The 27870-nt window shown below is 39.5% G+C and overlaps 1 protein-coding gene across 4 annotated transcripts in view; it reads left to right on the plus strand.

The window, feature by feature from the left end:
* CUNH7orf50 (chromosome unknown C7orf50 homolog) overlaps positions 1 to 27870 on the plus strand; it is a 338906-nt gene that overhangs the window by 242931 nt on the left and 68105 nt on the right. For all 4 annotated transcript variants that reach the window (XM_027874516.1, XM_027874520.1, XM_027874518.1 and 1 more), the window contains one exon: positions 12988 to 13184. In XM_027874516.1, coding sequence (XP_027730317.1) covers positions 12988 to 13184 — 197 coding nt within the window. The remainder of the gene's footprint in view (positions 1 to 12987; positions 13185 to 27870) is intronic.

Raw genomic sequence — 27870 nt, forward strand, 5'->3', positions numbered from 1 at the left:
GGAAGGGAGGGAAGAGAAGGGGAGAGGTAGAAAGAAAGAAAAGGAGAGAGTAATAGAGAAGGGAGAGAGAAGGAGGGGAGAGAGGAAGAAGAGAAAGCAGGAAGGAGGATAGTGGGGGAGAGAGAAAGGAGGAGAGAATTATTTTTCCTGTTGTTAATCCAGCCTGTAAACGAATCCAAATCCTGTTTAGTGGTATGGTCAATTTAACTAAAGTTCCAATCATTGCCTTTTCCTGGCATTTCTTTCCCTTCTACCTCTCTTCTTTCCCGTGATGCCTTCTGTGTACTAGGACTAGGGTCCAACAGGACAGGGAACCAGCTACTGCCTTATACTCATGAGTGATGCCTTGACTTAGGAGTTGTCTAGATGTATCATGTGAAAAACTATGAACTGTTTGTTGGTATTTTTTTCTTGTTGTTTTAAATCATACTCTGGATAGTTTAGCTCCCCAAAACTGAGGAAAAGCAGCTTGGGTTCCTCATAGGTTTTTATTCCACTCCTACACTTCTTTCAAGATTTCTGTGTTCAGTAAGCTATTTAAAAGTTTTTGTGCAACCTTAAACTTAAAGAACTTTGGAGATAGACATGATAGTGACACACATGTCAAAACTGTCATTTGCTAATTAAAACCTCATTCTTTGTGAGAACGTAGAGCCTGGATCAGCCACAAATGGAGAATGTTCTCAACAAGATGGAAAAGTGGACTGAGTGATGTATCCCCAACAGTGATGGTTTAAGTTGAAGCTGCATGTCTGAGCTGTATTGTTTTAAAGCACATTTATTATGCTTTCATATGGCACTATAACTTGCATCCATCATGTGTTCAGCCAAATTTATTCACTGTTAAGGATACATACGGACTTTATAAACACACTGTAGTTAGCCTAATCCTACAGTCTTGTCTCCTTAGTCAGACTATGACATTTCCCTCCCCCCATCCCACCCTTGACATTGGGTGGTCCCTTTGACATACCTCTCTCCTTCCTTCCCATCCTTCCTGACTTAGGCCTTTCTCCCTGCAGTCTCTCCCTATGGGTTCTGATGCTGAGTGGGACTGTGAAACTAATTGGACTCCTGGAACACAAAGAGGCTTAGTGTTGCCGGTGGACCAGCTCACTGGACTAATCCTTCAGTGTTGGATTGCACCAGTCCCCCTATAGAAGTGTTTTACTGTTCCTCAGAGTGGCTGAGGTTGCCTCTGCTTGCTTTCCTGCTGTGTGTGTGGGGGGTGGCGGAGGGAGGGTTGGGGGGAGGAGGGAAGCAATTAATGAAAACAATAACAAAAGCCACACCCAACCCAAAACAGAAATACTGGGCCACTTTGAACCCCAGGGAAGTGTAACATGAGAATTAGAATGGGTTTGGCAAGGGGAATTGGTAACATCCTGAAGCAATATGATATGTTGATGAGAAAGTGCAGAGGCAACCACAGCCTTGGGATGATTAGAACTCCAGAGCCTCAATATGGAGCAACCATTTGCCATCCATTCATCTAGATACTGCAGCTCTTCTTACAGCAGCTCTCAAGGATTCATACCCATTTCCTTTTGCTTCCACTCCTTAAGATAGTAAGCAAGATGGAGCCTTTTAATAGTAATGGCAGTTGTGGTAAACCCCAGTTCCTTGGTTTTCAAGGCTATTTATACATTCAGTTGTCAAGTCAAGGTCAAGAAGTACTTATTAAGCACCTGCTGCATACCAGTTACTGTGCTAAGTGCTGGGGATACAAAGAGACAAAAAAAATAGCTCCTGTTCTCAAAGAGCTCACAATCTAATGAAGGAGACAGCATGTAAACATTAGACAGGAAAAATTGGAGCTAATCTTAAAGAGAAGGCACCAACAGTAAGATCCCTGAAGAAGGCCAGACTAACTTTAACAACAAGAATATGTCTGCCTGATGTCCATGAGATGACTTATACTTAGAGGCACCATGTATACCATCCCTAAAACTGCTTAATGGCCTGGGATTAGAAGAATCTGTGGAAGGAGAGATGTACAGGGGGCTGAAGCTGATGGGATCATCTCATCATATGCCTGATTTGGTGTTGCTTGAAGACTCCAGAATGCCTTTTGAAAAAATAATGCTTTGCTGTCAGCTCAGTGCTGCTTCAGTCTCAGTAGAACGTATCCCTGTCTAACCCCACAATGTGTTGATGTCTCTCCTATTTTATATCTTCTTTACAAGGGCATTAGCAAGTGGATTTTTTTCTTTTTCATTCTAATTATCATGATCTCCAATTCTCTATCTCCCCTCAGTCCCAGAAATGCACATCAGTTTTAAAAAAAAAGCAACAATAGAAACACTGTATACCTTTCTGTCATTAAGAATTTCATCTTTCATCATTCATTTTATGCTTCTGATGGTATTGAGAGTGATGAGAGGCTTACCTTTATTCTACACTCAGCCTTAGATATCAGATGCAACCCAGAATTGTCTGTCTGAGTCAGCTTTTCATACATTATTTCTTAGATTGGAGTGGAGCCAGTTAATAGAGTCTGGATGGATAAGAGAACAGACGACTTTCCTTTAACTATTGTGACAGCTGCTTGTCTGCCCAACCTTGTTATTAACAGTAGCTATCGTTTCTCCCTTAAGCAGTTTCGGTAGTGTACTCTTCCCTTTACAGAAGAGGCCCAGAGAAATGTAATGTTTTGACTAAAGTCATCCAGCAAGTTAGTGGCAAAGCTGGCACTAGAGTCCAAGTGTCTTAACTGTCCAACAATCTTCCTCCCTCCCTTCCTTCTTTCTTTCTTTCCTTCCTTCTTTCCTTCTTTCTTTCCCTCTCTCTCCTTCCTTCCTTTCTTAAAGGCTTTTCAGTTTAAAAAATTAAAATAAATGTTGATGCTTTAAAAAAAAATTCCTGTCACTTCCCAGTAACTACATGCATGTGCACATGTGTGCGCGAGCGCACACATACATACATACTCCAAACTCATATTACAAGAAGAACACTTAAACAGAAAAAATTAACACATTGGCCTTGCCTGATATTTACCTCCCTGCACATCTATAATCTACCACCCAAAGGAGGGAGACATGCATCCCCATCAGTCCTCTGAAGTCAGGATTGGTCAGTGCACTGATTGTGGTTCTGACTTCTCCTAGTGTAGTTATCTTTTACATTTCCAAAGCTCCTTCTGTTACATGAAAAGCACTGTGTATTCATTGATGTTGACTCTGCCAGCCTAAGATATCGTGACCAATAAAGAATATTTGAATCTAAGTTTGGTTTCCCTCCTCTTGGTCATTCCCGGGCTTACTCTATTACATGTGATCTGTCTGGATGCCAGATGTGCTGGAGGTCCAGTTATACATAGCATCCTCACTGTAACAGCATGTGTGCCATGGGACTACTTCAGATGAGATGGCATTCACAATCACACAGTCATTCTGGCATCCAAACCTACTGGGGTGGGGTCCTCTGTTACACCATACTCCACATTGTAACTCATGCTGTAGTAGACCTCAAGTACATTCTCTCCCCCCGCCCCCTGTGGTGCCATTCTTGGCACATTTGCTGAGTAGATTGTACTCCTTTGGCTATGGTCCCATGAAAGAGCTATGGCATCAGCTGTCCATTGCCAGTGGTACCCAATCCATTTTTCTTTAGAGTGATAATAAGTAATAAAAGCATAGATAACTTTGAAAAAAATTTATTTTCAGTTCCAAATTCTCTCCTTCCCTCCCACCTCCTCCCCCATCCATTGAAAAGGGAAGAAGTATGGTATCCATTATACATATGAAGTGTAATAAAAAAAGAAAACCACAGGCATTAAAAGCATAGACAATATATTTTTAAAAAATTTTAGTTCCAAATTCTTTCCCTCCCTCTACCTCCTCCTTCACCCATTGAGAAAGTAAGAAATATTATTTATAATTATACCTATGTAATTATATGCACATTTTAATTATACATATACATTATGTATATGAAGTAAAAAAAGCATAGAGAATCTATTCAAAGCATAGACCTGGCTGAGTCTGCATTCTTCACCATCCACTAAGCCACAAGTCCCCAACCAGAAGATTAGGATCTGATGGCATAACTAGAAGCTTTTCTTACTGACCAGGGAGACAGACTTTGGTTCTAGATCCAGCTCTGCCCCTGGCTTTATAAACTTGAGTGATTCAAGGAGTTTAGACTCCTGTCCGTTTTTTCTCATTTAAACAACTCAGAGGTTAGACTAAATGAAAGTTGAATGACTCATCCCTACTCAGGGTCTTTATTACACACAAGTAATCTCAAGACTTAAGGAAAATGAAAAATTGCTATTCTTCACCAAATAGAAGTTGAGAAACCCAGTCTTCAAGAGAATGTGAGGCTAACCTTGCCATGCTTATTACCATCACATTGTGACTCCATATATCTGGTGAAGATTGGATATTAGATGGATATTTCTGGTACAGGATACAGACATCATCCAGTGAACAGTTTGTAATGTCTTTGCCCTTGACTCTGAGCAGCACTATTACCAAGAGAGATTCCTAGAATATGAGAATTGGAAGAGATTTTGAAGTCTTGACAACCCCTTCCTTTTTACCAAATGACAGTATTGGGCCTGGAAGAAACTCTGACAATGAGGAAACCAATATGAAGAGGTTTGCCACATAGCAGAGCCAGGATTAGAACCCAAACCTCCTAACATACAGCTTAGTGCTTTTTCCATCGTGCCAAACATACCTAGAATCATAGAAATTAAAATTTTGAGGGACCTCAGGGATCACTGAAGTAGAATGTCAATCCCTGAAGACCATGTACTATTTTCTTTTTTTTGTCTGAAACCCTGGACTTTAGTAGAGTGTCCTACACATAGTAAGAGTTTAATACTTTAAAAAATGAATCTGTAATTGGATTCCCCATCTTTTATTCCTTCTCATATTTACACCTTGAAGAAATTTTACATGTACAAGGAGAACACCTTAATATTTAAAAGAGTTCTTAATATTTTTTTGTGTCATGGGCTCCTTTGGGAGTCTGGTGAAGTCTATAGGGCCCTTCTTAGAATAATATTTTTAAATGCATAAAATAAAACTCATAGGATTACAAAGTAAACCAAAGGTCAGTGAAAATGATACATTTATTTCCCAACCCAAGGTCATAGACCCCCCCCCTGAAATCTATCCAAAAACTCCCTTGGGGGTCTATGAACCTCAGGAAAGAACCCTATGGTAAATCTTTTGGAAAGCAAGGAATCGCTTATATAAAACATGAGCCTCTCATTTTCTTATTTTATAAGGGCAAAATGCTGCATGTCAGGTTAAAGTGAGGTACATAGAGACATCTGTGTGGATGTATATGCATATGCTTATATGTGTATAACATATATGTATTATATACACATATATACATATATACACTTACCCATTTTAAACAGGTAGACAAAAAATGTGTCCTTGTGAGGCAGAAAAAGATTGACTTAGCAGGATGATGTTCTCATGACAATATAATATTGGTGGAAGGAGCCCCATTTTATTTTAGATTTTTATCAGGAAATAACAACCCTATATCTACCCCTAACCTGTCCCATGTAGTGCTATATTTGCATTCTGCCCTTAATTCTGACATTTCTGTGAAAGCACTTAAAAAACCTTGGTCTTAATCTAAGAATCATTACATTTAAGAAGACAAGGCAAACCTTTTTTGTACCAGCAAGTACGACAGCATTTTATAGCCTGAGAGACCACAGAACTGGCACTTTTTCCTCTGGGGGAGAAGGGTAAGGAGAAATTTAGTTAGGCAGCCATCTTCAGCCAAATCAATTACAGCAATTACTGTCCACTTATAGAAACAGGCCCACATCATTTGTGATGGGACCTTCTGGAAACAAATGAACTGAAATGATTAATGTCCTGGTTCCCAAAGGGACTTTGGCCAACAACCTAGCATTCAGAGGAACACTGGAAAAAGAGAGGCGGCTGGGTACAGTGGCAAGATCTCTGAACCAAGAGAAGTGATTTGGAATCCTAACTCTGCCACGTAGTTAGTACCTATGTGGCCTTTGGCTTAACCCCTCTGGTCCTTAGTTTCCACATTTGTAAAATGAGGGTGTTGAACTAGATGACCCCCAAGGTACCTTCCAGCTCTGAGTCAGGTGTTCTTAACCTGTGTATTTTAAATATATACAGATATATTTTTTAAAATAGCTGTTTCAGAATAATTGGTTTCCTTTGTAATCCTTTGTATTTTATTTTATGCATTTAAAAACATTCTTCTGTGAAGGAGGTCCACAGCCTTCACCAGAATGCCAAAAAGTTCTATGGTAAGGTAAAGAACCCCTGCCCTAGAGAAATGATTGTATGACTAATCCCCTACTGCTTATTGGAGAGTAATATTGGGACCAACCCTAGTCATCGTAATAAAATTGGCACATTGACTCTGTCCCCATTATCAAGTATTCTGTCTTGCCCTTTTTTTCCTTTGTGGAGGAAGGAAACAGAAAAACTTACTTTTTTTGCTGTAGGTGTTAACTATTCCTTCCCTGAGTAATATGTTTTCATTTTCAAAGACTACTGGGAGAGGGGAGTGCTTTACATATAACATAATCTGTGGCATGAGCTTAACCAAATTTAGGCAAGGGTAAGATGGCCAAGGACAGGTAGGTGGTGCAGTAGATAGAGTACTTGGCCAGAAGTCAGGAACACTTCATCATCCTGAGTTCAAATCCTGTTTGCCTCAGTTCTTCATCTGTAAAATGAGCTGGAGAAGGAAATGGCAAACCTCTCTAGTATCTTTGCCAAGAAAACCTCAAATGGGGTCATGAAGAGTCAGATACGATTGAACAACAACAAAGATGGACAAGTTAGATTGTTACAGTAAAAGTTTCTCTGGTAACTTTTAATTATATTATCCTACTTGAATAAAGTTCTATCCAAAATTGCCAGTCTGTTAGGTATAGTTTTGACTTAAAAAAAAAAAAGGTACCATTTTCTTCTTTGCTTTTCTAAATCAAGCCACATAGAGTGTTGCCTAATTGAAAAATGACCTGTCAGTTTGCAAAAATGAAAAAGAGTTGTAGTAGACCATGATGTTTATAAAACTGATCCTATAGCTAGACAAGAGATGGGAAATGCATAGTTTCTTTTAGGAATTTGATTATGGCCACATGAACATGAGCCTTAACGGTAAGAAATTCAACTTTTGTCTGAATTAGAATTGCCTGGTGTACTAAAGAGCATGTTTTTAAAGCAGAGGCACTTTACCCCAAAAAACCAAACTCCATACCCCCCAAAAAAATGAAAAAAAACTTTTGTATTACAGATTTGCAATCTCATTAACATAAAGATCAATGGTAGTAGTCATAGAATTTCAGCTACCATACATTTGAGAATTTTTGAGTCCCCTTCAAATTATTCTCTACACATAGCCAATCCTATGTCTGACTGATAATTCAGTGACAAAAACCTTTTCCTAAGGATTGCATCTTTTTGGGTCCCTGAAGGTCCACATCCATGATAAGAGCTGTGTTATGTTTAGAGGAGACTTTGGCAGTAGATTTGTTCAGACTTCTCTTGAAGGATGGAACAGATTATAGAAACCGAGTGTAACTGTGTTCCGTGAGCCTTGGATGTTTATATAGGGCCTTGGGTTTGGAGAGGAGCTTTTGAACATAGGTTAGAAAGCAATAAGCTAGAAACAATGAACGATGACTACTGAGTAAGAAGCTCGGTTGTATAACCTGTTGGAAGTACCCTTCCTCCTTACCTTGGATGGCACCTGGGCTAGCTCCAGCTGCCTCTACTTCTATCTGATCTGATCTGATCAGGAATTTTTCCTAAAAAAAAATCTTTCATCAGAATATTGACCTAGCCTGGGGGTTGATATAAATCAATTACATAGGCTCTCAGCACTCAGTTCAAGTCCTCTCTGCCTCCTACATTCACCTGATCACCTGATTTTAGCCTTGATTTTTAAACTTGACTTTACTCCCCAGATTGAGAGAAATGATGAAATCTTGGCATATGATATCAGGCTAAGCAAATAAGCAGATGTGATTGTGTTCATATTCTTTGTTGGGAGTAGAGAAGGGAGGGGGGAGGGAGGAGGCAGGACTAGGTATTTGTAAGCCTAAAGCAATTAGGCAACATTTGAAAATTACACACACCTCCTGTTGTAAGGCACCAGAGACTTTAAGCCTTTACTATAATACATGTAGTCTATATATTTATGCCTGTGTGCCCAGAGAACACATTTTTCTAGCATCATTGGTTAGAAGGCACCGTAAAGATGACCCAGGCCAACTCCCTGCCTTTTACTAATATGAAAGTTTAAATAATTAAGTGACCTTTGCCCAAGGTCACAGTAGAAAGTGGCAGAGCTAGGTTTCAAAACCAAGTTTTCTGCCTTCAAATCAAGTCTTCTTAATATGTGTATTTATAAAAGGTAATATTAAGAAGCTTGTTCCTTGTTTTGTTTCATGCATCTTCCTTTTTACCCATCTCATATGCACACTTTTTATCTAAGTGGTTACCTACTTTTCCAGTCCTTTGCCCCAAACTTTGATTCCTGGAGTTTTATTGATTATTTTGAATAGAGGCATAGGGTTTCTTAAAATTTCTTATCACAAAACAACATCGCATCAAACTCAGGAACATTTGAGAGTTTCCTAAATGAGATCCACATCCATTACTTAAAAGATTTTGGTCTAATTTTCCACACAAGAAAAGCAAAGTAGATGAAAAATGCCTTTTGCCAAGAATATAGTATACACTTGAATGGACAAGCTACATAGGTAGTTCATCTCTTCATATCTTTTGGACAGATACTGCTCACAGTGTCCTAGGCTCAGAATTAAACAAGAGTTTCATAGACAGGTCTACCTTTGGAAAATTTCATAGCACTTTGAATGATCCTTCACTTCTCCCTGTAACAATGGCCTCCCTTTTTAATATCAATTTTCTTTCATCAATGCTTAATGGCTGTGAGTCAGGAACGCCATTGTCTCTGAAGAACTAAAGTTTCAGGTCACCCAAAGGGAAAATGAGAAGGACGGCACATCCAGGGTTGGTGTGAATAGGCAGCAACATTTTTGTGGTTGATGTTCAGCATTTCAGTCATGTCCAGCTCTTCATGATTCCTTTTTAGGGTTTTCTTGGCAAAGATACTGGGGTGGTTTGCCATTTCCTTCTCTAACTCATTTTACAGATAAGGAAACTGAGGCAAAGAGGGTCACGTGACTTGCCCAGAGTCACACAGCTCTTAAGTGTCTGAGGCCAGATTTGAACTCATGAATATGAGTCTTTCTAATTCCAAGCCCAGTGCTCTATCCATTGCACATATCCCAGCTGCCCAGCAACATATTACCAAAGGAAAAAAATGGAACATATAGTGTGTCATCAGGGAGATTTATGACCCGAAAGGAAAGTAGAGCAGTTACGCAGCAAGATCAAGAAATAATCTTTGAACAACTCAGGTTTACCATTGGTATCCATGCAATGCTGAGAGATCTAGTAGAAATACAGCACCCACCACCACTTCAACATGTGGAGACCTTTTGTGGAGGAATTACTTAAGACATGAACAAGAGCTGCACAGGATGAGATGTGGGACTGAGTTATGATCTGCACCATTGGAAGGACTGACCATATCATAATGAGATCCCAGCTCCTGGGAATAATAGTCTATAATTGGCATAAATTTATAGTGATGAGGTTAGAGCAAAACCTGGCATGTCTGCATGAGGGGTGTGGGATTGCAGTCAATCTATTTCTAGGTAATGATCTAACATGGCTTCATGCTGACAAATACATTTTTCACATAGCCTGAGATATTTTTCATTAAGGAGGATCATTTTGGCTATATACACAGCAAATCCTTTGTATCTGAAGGTACCAGTGTTGTTTTCAGAGATGGTGAAGTTCTGTATATATACTATCCTTAATATTATACCTGGTAGAGATAAGGGAAATCATGATCTTTGGTGATGGCATGGTCTCTTATTTGAAGGGAAGGTGTTGTCAGAAGACAAGAATTGCTGTGTGTTTCATTGCAAACACCCCATAATTCAACACATTTGAGGCAGTTGGGATTTACCTTGATAGCAATGCTGAAATTCCCTTAACTCAGGAGTCCTTAACATTTTCTCTGTCATAGGACCCTTGGGCAGACTGGTGAAACCTTTGGGGCCTTTCTCAGGAGAATGTTTTTAAATACACCAAATAAAACTCATAGGATTACAAAGGAAATCAATTATATTGAAATATAATTAGCAAAACATTTTTTTAAAATTCACAGACCCCAGGTTAAGAACCTCTGCTTAACAGGATAAATTCCCACTTTTAAGAAAGAAAAAGGGGAGGAGGGTTGGGAAGGAATGGGGGAGAGCAGCTCTTTCTTTTGTTTCAGATGATCCAGAAGAGGCAAAGTTGTTAAGCATGGGACAAAAGTTGTCAAGGGATTGGCATTTTATGAGGGGACCTGGTGGGGAAGAGTCAAAAAGGGGAAGCCAAATGAAGGGGACAGGAGGCAGAGAAGCAACTTGTTTTGTTTTTACTAGAGTCATTGGAGGGAGGGTTAAAGAGTTTTTAGATAATAGGAGGAATGTGTGTGGGGGCAGGGAAGGTAATGAGCAGTTCTTTGACTGAAAATATAGGATAACTATTCTTTGCCAGTAATATTACAGTCTTATGCCATTGGGCCTTTCATGTACAAGCTTATGGACAAATAATAAACATATTTGCTATATCATTTTCCCAACCTCAATTAAATGGACTGTTAACTTCTATAGAGAAAGTTTAATATGGTAGAATGAGTTGGTATGTGGGAGTCAAACTAGGGTTTGATTCCTTGCTCTTACTTAAATGCATAACTTTAGGCAAGGCATTTAAATTCTCTGAGCCTCATTTCCTTCATCTATAAAATGGAAATAATGCTTCTACTCTCTGCTTCAAAGAGTTGTAGAGAAAGGGATATATAGACTTGCATTATTATTATCATTATCATTATTATTATTAGGCAGCTCTTGGAATAATCTTTGAAAAGCTACAGGAATGAAAGTATGGTTTGGGTCAGTTTTGATTTTTGTTGGTTTATTGTTATAATTCGTTTATCCCTGCTCCCAGCAGCCTTGGTATGAATGTTACTGCTTTTTAAATTAAAATAATTTCACTCCAGTACAATAATATGTCAAATGGTCACCCCTTATTTCTAGCCTGAGATTTAACAGAGGCTGTTAGGAGTGGGCAGAAATAGATAATCTGCCTAAAACTTTCTCCCCTGCTAATGTTTGTAATTCTACCCCTAAAGAGGCATTCCTTTGAGTTAAGCTTTGGGTGCTCTTTGTGTCTCTTTGTGTCTTTCTTCCCCTCTCTCCCTTCTTTCTCCTCTCTCTTTTCCTCCTCTGATTTCCATCCCCTGTCTCTCCCTCTTCATCCCCTTCACCCTTCTCTCTCTCTCTCCTTTTTAAAAGGCAGGCTGAAAAGCATTCCACCTAATGTTGCCCATGCATTGCATGTGATACGTAAATTCAGTTTCCTCTGGAACCAAAGGAGACCATAGCATCACAGCAGGAGAAAAGGGACTTAGAAAGGTGAAGAAGGGAACACTTGCTCAGCTCTCCTTCCTGCCTCCCCCTGCCCATACACACACTCTGCCTTTTTCATTGTAGGATACCTCCCTCTTTTTACCAACACAAAGAGGAAACATATTTTTGACTGGATTGTGAAAACTTATCATATGGTGGCTGTCAGCCCTTTAACTTTCCCCATGGTTCTTGCCTGTATGTTTAGGAGTTCAAGTTTTTGTTGTTGTTGTTGTTTTGTAAAGATTTAAATTGTCATAACAGCTTTTAAAACACTGGTCACGTGGTATGAATGAACGAATAAGTATTAAGTATTAACTCTGTACCAGGTACTATGTTTAGCACTGGGGATATGAATTGTAAAAAGCATGACAGTACCTACTCTTATGAAGCTTATATTTTAATAGTGGAAGATAGTATATATGGGAGAGTGGTGACCAGAGAGGGATGTTTTAGTTTGGAAAGTCACTGGAATGGTGAGTGGACTCGCAGGTCAGTTTGTTGACATGTCTTTTCCAAGAAAGGTCATATTGATTTGATTATTATTCCCAGAACAAGAGGTAGAAAGCCAGATGTTTGTAAAGGTCAAATCCTTGTAGCTTCCAGGTAGAGAGTTTATGGCCTCCTAGACTGTAACGGTAGGAACTATGTTTTCTCTAAACTATGTACCTCCCCGTAATGTGCATTTAGGCCCTCAGTAATTGTTGATTGAATGGAGCTAGTGCCTCTGATAATGGGGAAAGGTGACTGTGTTGTCAAGTACAAATTAACATACAAATGTTTATACCCTTTAAAAATTATTTTTGTTTTTACATCATTTACATCTCCTAATATATCCCTCCCCAGTAAAGAACCATCCCTTATAACAGAAATTTCAAAGATTGAAAAAAAAAAGAGTCAATAAAACTACTGAACATAATGACCAATTCCAACCTTATATTTGGTATTCCATCCCTGTTGTCCCCTAACTCTTCAAAAAAAGGAGAGAAGTGAATTCTCGTATCTCTCCTTCTGATTCAAATTTGGTCATCGTAACTGGACAGCATCCAGTTTTTATTGTTTTTTTTTGTTTGTTTCTATTTGAGTTTGTAGTCATTGTAATTCTTGTTTTCCTTGCTCTGCTTCCTTCACTTTGCATCGGTTCATACAAGCCTTCACATTCTTCACATTTGTCATTTATTGCAACACAATAATATTCACAACTTGCTTAGCCACTCCCCAATCAATGTTCTCTTACTTTGTTTCCAGTTTTTGCTTCTTCAAAAAGTGCTGCTATAAATAATGTTGGCAGAGCTTTCTTTTTATCACTGACCACTTCAGAGTATATACCTCTGCTTTTTTTCAGTGACCTCTGCTCCCAGATGAACAGAATCCCAGGGAATTTGAACACTATTTCTTTTAAAGTGTTTACTTTGTGAATTTCCCTTCCTTCCATGGATCCAACACAGAGTGTTTTGGGTTATTTTCAGGTGGATGCTGCAAGTGATGAGGAAAAGGAAGATGAGCAGGAACTGACCCCAGAGGAAAGGAGAACCCTGGAAAGAAAACTGAAGAAGGAACGGAAGAAAGAACAAAGGAAACAGCTTCGGGAAGCAGGGATTCATGGTGTAAAAGAAAACCCTCAAAAACCATCTGGAGCGGAGTTGGCCTTGGACTATCTCATTAGGTAAGAATCTTCGCCACCTCCCGGATCATCCCTCCACCTTATTGATGCCACTTAGGAAACAGAGATCTAGTTGAAGGTCCCAAACTAGAGAAACCAGCCTAGCCTCTTGAAAAATTTCCTTCTGGTCATTGCTAAATACAGTATATTGTTTCATTCCAGCTGGCTTGTTTGAATAGTGTAGTCCAACCCAAGTTTACCTGAAATGGCTTCACATGCCTTAGCTGTCTCTGGGATCTTTAAAAGATGGCACAGAGCCCAGTGAAAGTCTGTATAAAGAGCAGTCACTCTATCCTATAGCCTTAATACAGATGGCATTGCTTTAACTTTTCCATAACAGAAGATCACATAGTTGCATTTAACTTAACCTAGAGGACACTGGGCTATTAGGAAGTTCCACATCAGAGAAACTGTATGTTAAATTGCACAAAGTGTGTGTATTTTTAGAACCTGAATATTTATAATCAGAGACAGAGAAAGGGGACTGTTGTGGATGTTCCCAGACCCTGGCAAAGGTTTGATGTTAACTAAGCTAACAGCTTTGTACGTGGCTTCTTAGATGCTTGTGGAAAACCATAAACCTTGGGCTGTGGTGAAATTCAAAACCATTGTTAATTTAATCCCTTTTCCAGTTAAGTAAGGTCACTTGTCCCAAGCAAAGGCAAAAAGTAAGGGATTGTTTTGGCTTGTTGTTGTTGGTTTTGTTTTGTTTTGTTTTTACTTCCTACCCACTGGTAATCACAAGAGGTAAAAAATTCTCATTCCAAAAGATGGGATTTTCTAGTTTCCTTTGAAGCCCAGCTCAAAGGTCACCTACTACAGATCTTCCCTAGCTACCCCCACTGTCAGTGTTGCTCTTTCCTCTTCTGTTTCTTGCCTCCTCATTCCTTTTCCTTTTCTCCCTCTCTCCTTTCCTCCGTATCTCCCTTTTTTCTCCCAGCAGATATATTCTAAACAATTTTTGTTAGGTGCACACCATCCCTGGCCATGAGCTTATTATTCCTGTATTTTAAGTTGTGTTCCAGAAATCCAAATTCCATTCTTAGAAACCATCTTAACCAGCTGTTTGTGAAAGTTCTTCCAGGAGAACACGAAACCCTGACAGATTCAGTGATGGGTCATCCCTTTCTCTTTTTTTTCTCCCTCTTTCTCTCCCTTTTTCTATCACTCTATCTTTTCCTTTCATTCAAGAAATCCAGTAGTCCCCTAACTTATTCCCTATGAAAATTCCTTATGAAAATGATATTCCCAACTAGGGACGGGTATGTTGCATTTGCTTAACATTCATTATGAAGGAAAAGCAAGTCAACTGGTATCTTGGAGTAGGGAAGCATAACATTAATAGCTAAGATTCTGATCCTGAGGAAATAATGGGAAGGTGATTTTTGATTTGCATTTGGAGGAATTTTTTATTTTATTACACAGTGAAACTGTCCTTTTGTCAGTGGTGACCGTGAAAGGCAAGTTAATGAAATCATTTACCCTCTTCAAGTCTTGGGTTCTTTTACAGTAAAATGGGAATGATAACTCTTTGTAGGTTTGTAGGTTTCAGGATTAAATGAGGTAATCTATTTAAAGTGCTTGGTAAACCATGAAACAGAAGGAGCATCGAACCAATAACTTTTAGTGACATGCACACGATGCTGATGAAAATTGCTACCTTTAGAATCCTGGCTCAGTTAGCTGTGCTGGTCATTGATTTGTATTAACAGCAAGGCAATAGATTTGGTATTCACATTTCCATGTAGTCTCTCCTCCCACTCCCCTCATACTCATTCCCTTCTAACCCTGAGCATCTAGGGGCATTTTTGCTTCATCACAAGGTACACCTGACACCTTAAGGAGCTCTTCTTGGGTTCTACTTCTCATTTTATAGTACATGTTCATGTGCGTTCTGAAAACCAAGGTTTTTGGTTAATTGGATACTTTTATTAACTAAGAGCAGCCATTTTTAGCTGTCTTACAGACACTTAATAATAATAATACTAATAATAATGGTATCTACTATTTACATAGCACTTACTAAGTGCAAGACACTATGCTAAGTGCTTTACAGTTATTATCTCATTTGATAAAGTATACTTCTGTACTTTAAGGAGCATCAATTTTCTCAATGGGTTTACTCCTTCCACTAACAGAGGTCATAGCCCCTAATTTTCTTAGTAGGTCTTTGAGAGTTGCCGCCACTGAAAAATCAATAATCCTGCAGCCAACCTTTGAAACATAGCTAATTGGGTTCTCAAATGATAGACATACATATATACATACCATCACTGAGCCCATACTCAAAGTCTCTCAAGCAGTAGGACTTGCTCGGGCTTGTACTTTTCTTACACTGAGATGTCCTTCAAGAGCAGCTGGTTAAAAAGATGGTGTCTCAGGGCAGCTAGGTGGCGCAGTGGATAGAGCACCGGCCTTGAAGTCAGGAGGACCTGAGTTCCAATCCGACCTTAGACCAAACACTTGACACTTACTAGCTGTGTGACCTTGGGCAAGTCACTTGCTGATTTAGAAGGATGGTGGTACCCTCAACAGAAATAGAGAAGTTGGGAGGAGGAATGAGTTTATGTAAGAGAGATACTGAAATTCATTTTGGAGATGCTGAGTGTGAAATTCCTACAAATTGGGACACTAATTCATTATTGGTAGAATTGTGAACTGATCCAACCATTTTGGAGAGCATTCTGGAATTATGCCCAAAGAGTTATTAAACTGTCTATACCCTTTGATTCAGCAGTATCTTTACTTGGTCTATTTCCAAAGATGGTTAGGGGAAAAAGGAAAAGAACCTATATATTTTAAAATGTTTATAGCAGCTCTCTTTGTGGTAGCAAAGAACTGAAAATTGCAGGGATGCCCATCAGTTGGGGAATGGTTGAACAAATTGTGTTATATGATTGTGATGGAATACTACTGTGCTATAAGAAATGATGAGTAGGCAGGCAGGAGCAGTTAACTTTTGAAAGCTGCAGAGAAGGCAGGTAGAATGAAAACTTAGAAAAGGCCATCGGATTTAGCATTTAAGAGAAAAATCTTTGAGAAAGCATTTTCAACAGAGTGGTGGGATCAGCATCCAGAAGGCAGGGGTTTGAGAAATGAGTGAAAGATGAGGACATAGAGGAAACAAGTGTAGACAACTCTTTCTAGAGAGATCATAAGATCATAAATTTAGAACTAGATAGACTTTTAGGGGGTCATCTAGTTAACAGAGTAATATTGGATGATAAGTTGAGGGATTGGCAGAGCAAGTGAAGGGTTTTGTTTGGTTTGTTTTAAGTATTAGGGAGAACTATCTAGCTGTGTTATTAGGTAGCTGGGAAGGAATCAGAGGATAAGACAAGTCTGAAGAGGAGAGAAGAAAAGGAGCTTCCTAAGGATAAAGGAAGAAAAGGGAATACGAGTGCTGTCCAGGATTATGGAAGTGTTTCTGATTGTTTGAGCTTTCTTGTTTGATTTCTGGAAAAATAGGAGTCAAGTAGACCTAGCTATATTGGGTTTGCCATCATTTATGGAAATAGTGCTCTTATTAATTACAAGATCAGTCTTTCTTAAGAGTACCAAACAGTCACCTGCAGCATAGAAAGGCAGCTTGATTTAGCATTAGTGTGTTTGCCTTGAAGTCAGAAAGACCTGAATTCAAACCTTGACTCAAATACTTGCTAAGCTGTGTGAATCTAGGCAAGTCAGCCTCTCAACTTCTGGTTTCTCATCTGTAAAATGGAAATTATATTCTCTCACAGAGTTGTTGTGAGGCTAAAATTAGATAAGGTATATAAAGTACTTTGCAAACCCTAAAACATTATGTAAATGTTAACTACTGCTATTATCACAACTCTAGATGAATGTAATTTGAAGGGTTTCGGCAAGCCCCTCCAAAAAAATCTCTCTTAATTCCACAGTTCAGGCCAAATTAACAATCATTTGTTAAGGACCAGCTACAGGAAAGCTTTTAAGAAATACTCAAAAAAATAAAAATAAAAATTCCTACACTCTAGAAGGTTACAGTCTGATAGAATACATTATTAGTTGCTCTTCAGGTATTCCAGAGAGAGTCAGGACCTCTCTGTCTTTCACACATCAGTGAGAAACGTTGTAATCAAGTTCTTTCCTCCCCTCTGACACCTAAAGCTCCATGGTACCACTGAGTAAATGAGGCTGGAGGGAGGAGAGAGCTGGTTTGAATCTCTTAGTGGATGGATATGGATAGACATAATGCAGCATGAGGCTACTTGGTATCTAGTGAGGGAGGTGAAAGAAAAGGAGCCTAAGTGATAGAGGAGGGGTGCAGAAAAAAAGTGGAAGAATACTGACAGCACACTTCACCTCTTCCATGGTTTTGCTGATGGCCAAGAAAGATAGGTTACTTTTTTTATATATATATAATTAACTTAGGTCAATTAAGCAGGACAGATAGATTGCATATTGCTGAGCTGTTAGGGGCAGAAGTGAGATCTAGGTTGTGAGTTACATTCAGCTGTCCACTACTGTTACTGATCTCATAAAGAAACCTTTTCCCTATAATGTAATACTATTGTGCTATAAGAAATGATGAACAGGCTGATTTCAGAAAAACCTGAAAAGACTTGTATGGTCTGATGCTGAGTGAAGTGAGCAGAACCAAGAGAACATTGTACACAATAACAGCCACATTGTGTGATGACTAATACTGATAAACTTAACCCTTCCCAGCAATACAAGGATCTAAGACATCTCCAAAGGCCTTGTGATGCTAAAGAACTATGGAATTTGAATGTAGATTGAAGCACACTATTTGCTATTTGTTTTTTCTCTTCTGTTGAGTTTTGTTTCCTCTTTCTGGTGGTTCCTCCTGTTGGTTCAAATTCTTACTTACAACATCACTAATGTGAAAATACGTTTAATAGGAATGTATATGTATAGCCTATATCAGATTGTGTGCCATCTTGCGGAGGGTGGTGGGGAGGAAAGGGGAGAAAATTTTTAAACTCAAAAGCATATGGAAGTGATTGTTGATAAATCAAAATAAATTAATTAAAAAAAAAAAAAAGAAACCTATTCCCTTGTACCAGTGGGGAAATTACGCACCCAGTAAGCATCATACTCCTTAGCACATCTCAGTGGTGTCAGCGTCTCTCTCTAGCAGCACCTTCTCCCATCTCCTTTTAATGTTTGATGCTTATCTTCATTCGGCTGAGAAATCAGATGCCCAAGCGTGTTATAAGGTTTGTAAAAATAAGTGATTAGGCCCTGAGTGAAGGTCTGGGAGCCTCCTTTATGAGTAAAGTGCACGGATTAGAAAACACTGCCTTGGTGACATCAGTTTTGGCTGGGACCTTTTGCTGCTCTCGGCTCCTTTCCAGATGACTGAAGGGTTGCCAGATAAGTAACCTCAGGATAAGTGAGGTATTATTGTACAAAAGGAATCTCAGCACATCTCTTCTGAATTTCCGTGGAACTGATAGGTGCTCCTGACTGTAGTCTTGAATTTCAAAGAGTCCTTTGCAACTCCTCCCAAGATGGGATCCTACTAAGATTGTCACCGAAGAAAGAAAGTACTGTCCTGGATCTTCAGAAAGAACAAGGAAAGTCCCTCTCCCACCCTGTTCCCCAGTTTTCTCACCTGTCTAGAAGTTCAGAAGACTTCTAAACTTCTTCAGATATACATGTTGTTTCCTCTTCAACCCAGATGACAGTTAGGTTCTAATATTACGAGCTCTCTACCCCCACCTACTTGGTCTGCATTGGTTCTTCCTTTCCCCATTTTTGTGAGATAATTTCTCCTTTTAACTTTTTCCTACCCAGTTTTGTTTTTTATAATTACCTCATCATACACAACTCAGCCCCAGTCTTTCTTTCAAACTACCTTAGTAACGTTACCAGTTTTAAGAATACTATTACCAATAATAATTATTATTATTACTAATATTAATAACATTTTCATATATCATAAGTAAACAGTTTGACCTTAATCAGTGCCTTATAATTACTCTTTAATGATTTCCTTATATTGCTTCTGGATATTTTATATCAAATTTTCCAATGAGTTCTGGTCTTTTTGTTACAAATACCTGAAAGTCTTTCAGTTCATCAAGTGTCCATTTTTTTTTCGTTCAGGATTATGCTCAACTTTGTGCATAGTAGATTTGTAGTTTCATGTACAATCCTTTTTTTTATTGTACTGTGTTATGGACATGCTTGTTTTATTCCATAAATTAAAAATAAAATAAAATAAAATAAATTAAAAAAAAAAGAACAGGGAAGATAAGTTAGCCAAGATCACTAACTGTTTTTCAGTTTAAGAACTATTGGGTATAAAGGTTGCCAGCATAGCACATTTTCTTGGTAGTACTAAGCATTAGTTTATTAGGGGCCAAATATGTTATTCTCTGTGGGATTATAGAGCTAGCACACACTGTTCCAGCTTCTGTATTCACGGAGAGGAATTAATCCTTCCCACCCAAGGAAACTTTTTTGACCTAGTCATGGAAGAGACTACGGAAAATAAAGGCAGCATTGTTGACCTCGAAGGCCCTTAGTAGAGTCATCAGAACAAGAAAATAACACAAAACACCAAGAGGCCTTATGAGTAGAAATGGAAGTGTTGAACAATTTAGACTAAATTCCTCTCCCCTGGCACTATTAGGCTTTTAGGAGCACTTGTAATGAAAATCTGTTGTCCTGACTTTGTGGAGATCGTGCTAATGTCAGTGTCTGTCATTATCCATCTGTGAGGGTGTGTCTGAAAAAATCCACACTTGGCCAGTAATAGTAATCATACCTCAGATTTTTGTACAATAACACCTCACTTATCCTGAGGTCACTTATCTGGCAACCCTTGAGCCATCTGGAAAGGAGCCGAGAGCAGCAAAAGGTCCCAGCCAAAACTGATGTCACCAAGGCTGTGTTTTCTAATCCATGCACTTTACTCATAAAGGAGCCTCCCGGACCTTCACTCAGGGCCTAGTCACTTATTTTTACAAACCTTATAACACGCTTGGGCATCTGATTTCTCAGCCGAATGAAGATAAGCATCAAACGTTAAAAGGAGATGGGAGAAGGTGCCGCTAGAGAGAGAGAGACGCTGACACCACTGAGATGTGACTATTGACAGCAAGAAAAGAAACAGTAGATAGAACACCAACCCTGAAGTCAGGAGGACCTAAGTTCAAACCCGACCTCAGACACTTGACACTAGCTGTGTGACCCTGGGCAAGTCACTTAACCCCAATTGCCTCACCAAAAAAAAAAAAAAGAAAGAAAGAAAAGAAACAGAAAAACCGTAAAAGAAAATTTCAGAAAGCACAACAGTCTAAAATGCCTTCACACCTCAGCTGAACCTAATGATCCTGAAGAGTGTGAAGAGATTCTAAGACTAGTAAGTTTGAGAACCACTGACTGAGAGAGTAGAGCCCCGGACTTGAAGTCAGGACGACCTGGGGTCAAATCTCACCTCCTGACATGTATTAGTTGTATGACCCTGGACAAGTCACTTTGCCTAGTTGAGCCTCAGTTTCCTCGTCTGTACAATGGGAATCACCATACTTATAGTACCTCTCTCACAGAGTTGTTATGAGACTCAAATGAGAAAATGTGTGTCAAGTGTTTTGGAAATATTAAATGTCAGCTCATTGTTATTATTCCTGGGGGGATACCACTTGTGTACAGATAAGTAATTAGCAAAATAGTTGGAGGAAGGAGAGAGAGCACTAGCAGCTGGGGGCAGGGAGTGAGGAAGCAGGACGTGGTTTCTGAGCTCAGCTTTGAAGGAAGATAAGAATTCTGAGAAGAGAAGGAGGGTTTACATTCCTAGCATTGTGGGGTGACTTATGATAATGCACAGAGGTAAACAATGGACTATTGAGTCTAGGGAACAGCTTTTAGTTTGTCTGAGACCAAACTTAGACTGCATGATGGGATGTGATAAGAAATAGGTAGGCCGAAGCCAGGCGGTAGAGAGGCTTAAGTAGCAAGCTGAGGATGTGGGATGGATGGGTAGACTTCGTCCCTCTTCCTTACACGTCCCCCACATCTTTAGCCAGTGTCGCCTGAGAAAGGGAAGAGTTGGCACTAATTAGGAGTCAAACAGTGCTAATAGAGCTCTTTACTCCCACGGATCTTTAAAACATCATTCTGAATGAAAAGAGCCTCCTATTATTAGTGCTGCAACCATCCTAGCAAGGCACCAAATTTTCCTCATTAGGGAAAGGTTGGCCACAGCATAGAAGGATGCATAAAGGCAGCAAGGACAATGGCATGGGTCACTATGAACATCAAGGAGTCACCAATCCTCAAGCATGTCTAGAGTGCGTGCCGGGCACTATACTAGGCAATGAGGAAGAATGGCAAACAGGGATGCCCCTTCCTCAGGGCAAACCAAAGCTATGGGAATATCCACCCAGGGCATAAGACTTAGCATTGTGGGTTGCCATGTGCAAAGTCTCCATGTCAGCAGGTTCCATGGACATCATCTGGAAAGGCAGCATGAACTGGGAGTCAGAAGAACTGAATCCTAGCCGAGATCCTCCCATTTGCAATGTGACTTTGGGCAGGGGCCTTCATTTCTTCACTTTCTTTGCTTCTAGAATGAGGTAGTTGGACTAGATGAGCTCCAGGGTACCAGGATGTTTTTTGATTCTCACAAGCCCTGAAAACAGACATAGCAAAACACTCCACCTTTCTTGGCTCTTTCATACAATCCTCCCCCAAAAATTCTGAGTCAGCCCCCTATCATGCTGCTGCTTCAAATCATATTTGTGAAGTGGGTAGGGGGAGCGATTCTGTTACAATAGGATGAGAATAATGCTCCACACTGACAAATATTTGTGATCTGGTTTTTTTGTAGTTCAATCATTTCAGTTGTGTCTGACTCTTCATGACTCCATTTGGGGTTTTCTTGGCAAAGATACTAGAGTAGTTTGCCATTTCCTTCTCCAATTCTTGAGAAAACTGAGGCAAATAGGGTTAATTGACTTGCCCAGGGTCATATAGTTAGTATGTGTCTTGAGGCCAAATTTGAACTTGGGTCTTCCTAACTCTAGGCCTGGCGCTCTATCTGCTGTGCCACCTAGCCACATGATCTGTTAACTGTAACTTATCAGATTCCCTTCCCCTTGCCCCAACTCCCTAAAATAAAAAGATTTACCCAACTCTCCCTCTTTTTTTCCAGTCATTTCCTCTAAAGAGATGAAGGGTTTTCTTTGGTAAAATAAAATCCAGGAAATGAAACTATATTAAATGGAAACAACATTCAGCTGTGACTGAAGGGGGAGGGAGGGAGAGAGGGGAATCTTATCAAACCAATACCATTTCATCATTTCTGTATTTTTAGACAGGCTGGGAATAGGAGACCTGCTGAGTCTTTACCTTTCAGTCTCTTGGCTTTAGTCATGGCCTTTAATAATCACTACTTTCATATTATTTAAACAAAGTGCCCTATATTTAATAAAGTCAAATAGTAGGGAACACTGTAATTAACAATTGTTCCTCCTACCGTTGGGAACTCCACTCCTGTAATTGCCAAGTGGTTGGACCATTTGAAGTCCCTTAAAAGGCCGTCACCTACGAAGAGGGATTTCAGGACTATGCCTCTAATTATGAATTATTTCCTTTTTCAGAAATTCCCCTTTTACAGGTGATTGCTCTCTTATCTATTTCCTAGGATTGGTATTCCCCATCTTTGGCATTTCCATGTGATCATGGAGATCATCTGTGCACTCTAGAATCCCATACCAGCCCATCATTTAATTTATTCTTGTTTTGAGTCTAAGAATTGCCATACTGGTTGACCCACAGCTTTGTTTCTGTAGCTTAGCAGACCAAAAAGTTGTAGTTCAAGGATGAACCCAGATGGGTGAGCGGATTCCTGCTCTTCATGTGTCCTTCACCATTTTATAGATTTTATCATGTTTTCTCTAGGTCCTCCTCTCACCAGACAGGTTAGTCTCATTTCGTCTAACAGCCTCATTATCTCCTCAGATTTAGTGACCAGAACTGTGTACAGTGTTCTACTTGGGGGGCTGTGACCTCAGCTTCCTTACATCTTCTATACTTCCCAGGGCCAGTTTCCTAATCTGTCAAGTGGGAATAATAATGCCTGGCCCACCTACCCCACAGGGGTTGTTATAAGTATCAAATGAGATAAGTGAAGCTAAAAGTTCTCTATAAATGTTATTATTGTAGATGTTATTATTATTGCTGTTGATAGTAGCTCACATTTTATAGCACTGTGGTACATGTGTTATCATCCTTATTTGATAGGTAGTAATAGGGGTTGTCAAAGGCAGGATTCAAACCTGTGTCTCCTAACACCCTAACCCTTACATTAAGCCTCTCGTCTTGAAAACTCACATTTACATAGCATTTTAAGGTTTACATGTTACTTTTCTGTTGGTGATAGTGGTGATAGTATTCCTGTGGAAGTATCTGGTGGCAACAGTGCCAAGCCTGGAGTCAAGAAGACGAGTTCAAATCCAACCTCAAACTCTTGTGTGACTCTGGGTAAGTCACTTAACCTCTGTCACCTCCATTTCCTTGACTGTAAATGGAAATGATAACAGCACCTACCTCGCAGGGTTGTTGTGAGGATAAAATGAGATATTTGTAAAGCTTTAGCACAGTGCCTGAAACATACCAGACACTTAATAAATGCCTGTTCTCTTTCCTTCTGCTAACCACTAAGTACTGCTACAACTAACAGCTACTGCTAGTACCTACTACTAATTACTCCTACCACCCCCCCATCCTTTTTTTTAGAGATTATTTTTTCCTGTGATCTAGTAAAGTCAGTGGTACCTGCTTATTCTTTGATCAGTATCTAGAAACCTCAGCTATCTCTAACCTCAAGTAGTCAAGAATAAAGCAATAACAAAGAGAAAGGGGGCTGTCACAAAATTATTTCTCTTTGTTCTTAGATCCTCCTCACTCTTCTATTAAATACGGTTCTAACAAGCTTGGTTATCTGGTTTGTAAGCCTCCAGCAGCCTTGAAGCAGCGGCACATTAAGACTGGGGGAAGGGATCTTCTAGACAGGCATCATTTCCTCAGCAAGAAATGAGAGGGGACAGACATTGGGCAGGAGACAAAAAAGGTCTAAAAACAGATGAAGAACTCACAGAGCACAATGGCCTATGGCCGCTGATTGTAGGAGCACTCTGTCCTCAGCATCCCAGTTCCCTTCAACCTCCTGTGATCCCTGAGAACCCTGTTGTGTTGTAGCGGGGCAGGATATCTGCTCTTCCCAATAATTCTCAGTCATCCAGAAAAAATGACATCCTGCGTAGTATTCTCTATTTACAATGGCAAGGAGATGTGTAAATACATTTCAGGAAAATGTCTGTCCAAAACAGTTCCTGTAAATTCTTGACCGTTGAAGAAGTAAGCTTCAGCTGCCTTTACCTGGGCCCTGCGGGGTGGCCGAGTCCAGAGGGAGCTGGTCACTCCCGATCCACAGCTACTGTGGCTCATCACTGCCCTAAGCAACTGACCTGAAAAAGACAGAAGGAAAAGGGAAACCTTTAGGGAGCCCAGTCAGAACCCTGGATTTCCCAGCATTTTGATTTCCTAGTCTGGTAGGGACTCCCCAGTCCAGGACCCTTGTGCTAGCCACCAGAATCCCCAGTTGTCTCAGTCCTCTTTGTTTTTGTGTTCTGCAGACACCGCTGTAACCACTTGGTCAGGCTTTTTCATTTACTTGTATTTTCCCCCCAACTCCAGAACCTGCCTCCTCACTTCCAAGTCAGGATTTGCCAATCCATTTCCTAGGGATATGACTATTCACTCATATGTGTCCATCCTATCTGTAACAAGGGCTCAACATCCTGAAAAGGCCACCTTCTTTTAGTCTTGTTGATATTTTTTGTTTTAAAGTCATGTTCATTTCTGAATATATCCCTCCCTCTACATAGCAGCCCTTTACTTGTAGCAAAAGTTTAAAAAATACACACACACACACAGACACACACACACACACACACATATACACAGCATCAAAATGAACCAATACATTGATCTTTTCTGACTGCAAATATGACATTTCATACCCGTAGTCCCCCACTTGTCCAGTGAAAGAAAGGAGGGACATTTATTTTCTCAATTCTTCTCCAGGCCAAGCTTGGTCATTATAATTACAGTTTCAATTTCATTTATTATCCTTTCTTGTTATGCAGTTACAGTAATTGTATATATTGTTTTCCTGGTTCTGCAGTCTTCGCTCTATACAAGTTCATACATCTTCCCACATTTTGCTGAATTCTTCATATTAATCATTTCTTATAGTGTAGCAATATTCCATTACATTCATGTATAACAGTTTGTTTAATCATTTAGAAAATGGCAAGTAACAACTTTACTTCTACTTATTTGCTCCCTTCAACAACAAAAAAATACTGCTATAAATATTTTGGTGTATACAGGATCATTCTGTGAAAGACAGAATTGCCTTTAAGGTACGTGCTATCAGTGGGATCTCTGTTAAAGAGTATGGACATTTTGATCAAAGTTGTGATAAAATTCCAAACTGGGCAATTTACTTCTGAAGAATCTAATTTCATTGTATTTCCAGCCAGTATTAGATAAATGGTTACATCATTGTAGTTTCCGTAATGACTAGTATTCTGTGCTCTTTGGTATCTCTGAATTTGCATCCCTTTGTTAAATACTATTCGGTGGCTAATTTTCAAATTGCCTTTGTCTAGATGAAGCAGTGTGATCATGGGATAGTATAGAGGAAAGAATGCTAAGTTAAAGGAAAGAATGTTATGTTAGAGGACCTAGATTTCAAATCTACTCTCAGCTACTTATTACCTATGTGACTTCAGGGAAGTCATTTAGTACCCCATGCCTCAGTTCCCTCATTTTTAAAACAAAAGATTGTACTGGATGACCCAAGGTTCCTTCTAGTTCTGTATTTATGACCTATGACCTGTGGTGTCAGCGACCCTAGCTTGTTCACTTCAACTTGAAAACAGGCTTCATTCCATCTAATTAACATTACCCACGAATAGATGGGGTCAGTGCTCTACCTGCTTTGTGAATTTCCAAGCTATAAATTTTGATTCTACCCCAAGCTGAGCTCCTTTTAAGCAGAAAGAAATAACTTTGCTTAGCCCTTTTCATTTTCCTAAGTATGCATGAACACCATGCCAATCACATAAACACCATTTGCAAAGAAATTTGATATTATGATCAATCCTTGATTATCCATACTGGCAGAGGGAAGAGTAAGTATTGATTAACCCCCAAATCAATTATACTTGGCTTTGGAATGCAAGCAGAGAAAAACTTTAAAAAACACTTAATGTCTTGCCCTTTCTTAGACCCCTCTCCTTCAAAATGTGTTCAATCCCTGTTCAAGCTCTGCCATATTTTTGGTATCCTGGATATTATTTACAGGCTAGTCCATTCATGAACCTATCTTAAGAATGATGCTAAGTCATCATCTTTTACTATCTTCCCCACTCCCTACAAGTAGCCTGAGCCCCACTACATGTAACCACACACTCCTGGATCCTGTTTTCTGCATCTTGGCAGCCACTGACATGAAGAACAGCTCCTGGGCTCATGCCAATGTTTTCATAACCTCAGATTGTCCTGCTTACGGACTATAGTGCAGCTGTTGCTGGCTTGTTATTTTAGTAGGATTAGTGACTTCTTGATGGGGTGGCTGAGGTTCTTTCCCTCTGTGGTATAACATGTTCTGCGACATAGGCTGGGAAACCTCATTACAAATGATTGTTCCTTTATTAGTAGTATTTACAGAATTTTTGCATGTTTCAGCCTAGGTCAGAGAATGGACGAGATCTTAGAGAGACCATTTGCCCCTAGTCAAGCTAACTTTATTTCTTATATTAGGAAACTGAGCCATATCAGCAAGTGCTTTGCCAATGTGTCACATAAATAGTTGGAGGTAGTGCTGGGGCTGGATCTCAGGTCTCCTGACCCCTGGCATAGTGCTTTTCCTCTCCACTGCATTGCTTCCCAACATATTATCCTTTTGTCTATCCAGAACGTCATGAGAAATCAGTCTTTACAGGAGGAAATTCATCATAGAAAGAGAGAAGAATGAGGAAGAGAAGAAGAGAAAGAAGATGAAATAGTAGTACTGAGAGAGGAGGAGGAAGAGGAAGAAGAAGAAATAGCAATAGTACTTAAAGAGGTGAAGGAGGAAAAGGAGGAGGAGGAGGAGGAAAAGAAGAAGAAATAGCAGTAGCACTTGAGAGAGAGAGAGAGAGGCTATCAAAACCAGTGGATTAGAACCATGCGTTACCAATGTTCAGAAAACATTTGATTTCTAGCTCAAGTCAGTACTCCCAGTGAACCATTACCTAACCTGTTCTGTCTGTGTTTAGGCCACTTACCACTTCCCATGGAATGAGGTATCTAGACAACTCTCAGCAGGAAACAGGGTCTCTGGATGTACTAGAAAGAGAACCAGGAATTTGGGCTATATCAGGTTTGTCTATAAAAGAAGGATTCAAAATGAATGAAATAACCACTTGGTTCAGATCCCAGTTACAGAATATTTCGAAATTACAATTTGGTTCCAGTTCAGTAGTTTTAGAAAATACCTTGATTTGGTTCCAATTTGGAATGATTTGCTAGGTGGATGTTAAAAAAAAATTTTTTTTAAAGCATTTCAGTCCAGTTTAAAGGAAATGTTTATGTGTATATACATATATGTATACATGTGTATATATTTGGGATGGATGGATGG

Source organism: Vombatus ursinus, unplaced genomic scaffold (genome assembly GCF_900497805.2).
Source record: "Vombatus ursinus unplaced genomic scaffold, bare-nosed wombat genome assembly UNPS02014807.1, whole genome shotgun sequence".
Lineage (NCBI taxonomy): Eukaryota > Metazoa > Chordata > Mammalia > Diprotodontia > Vombatidae > Vombatus > Vombatus ursinus.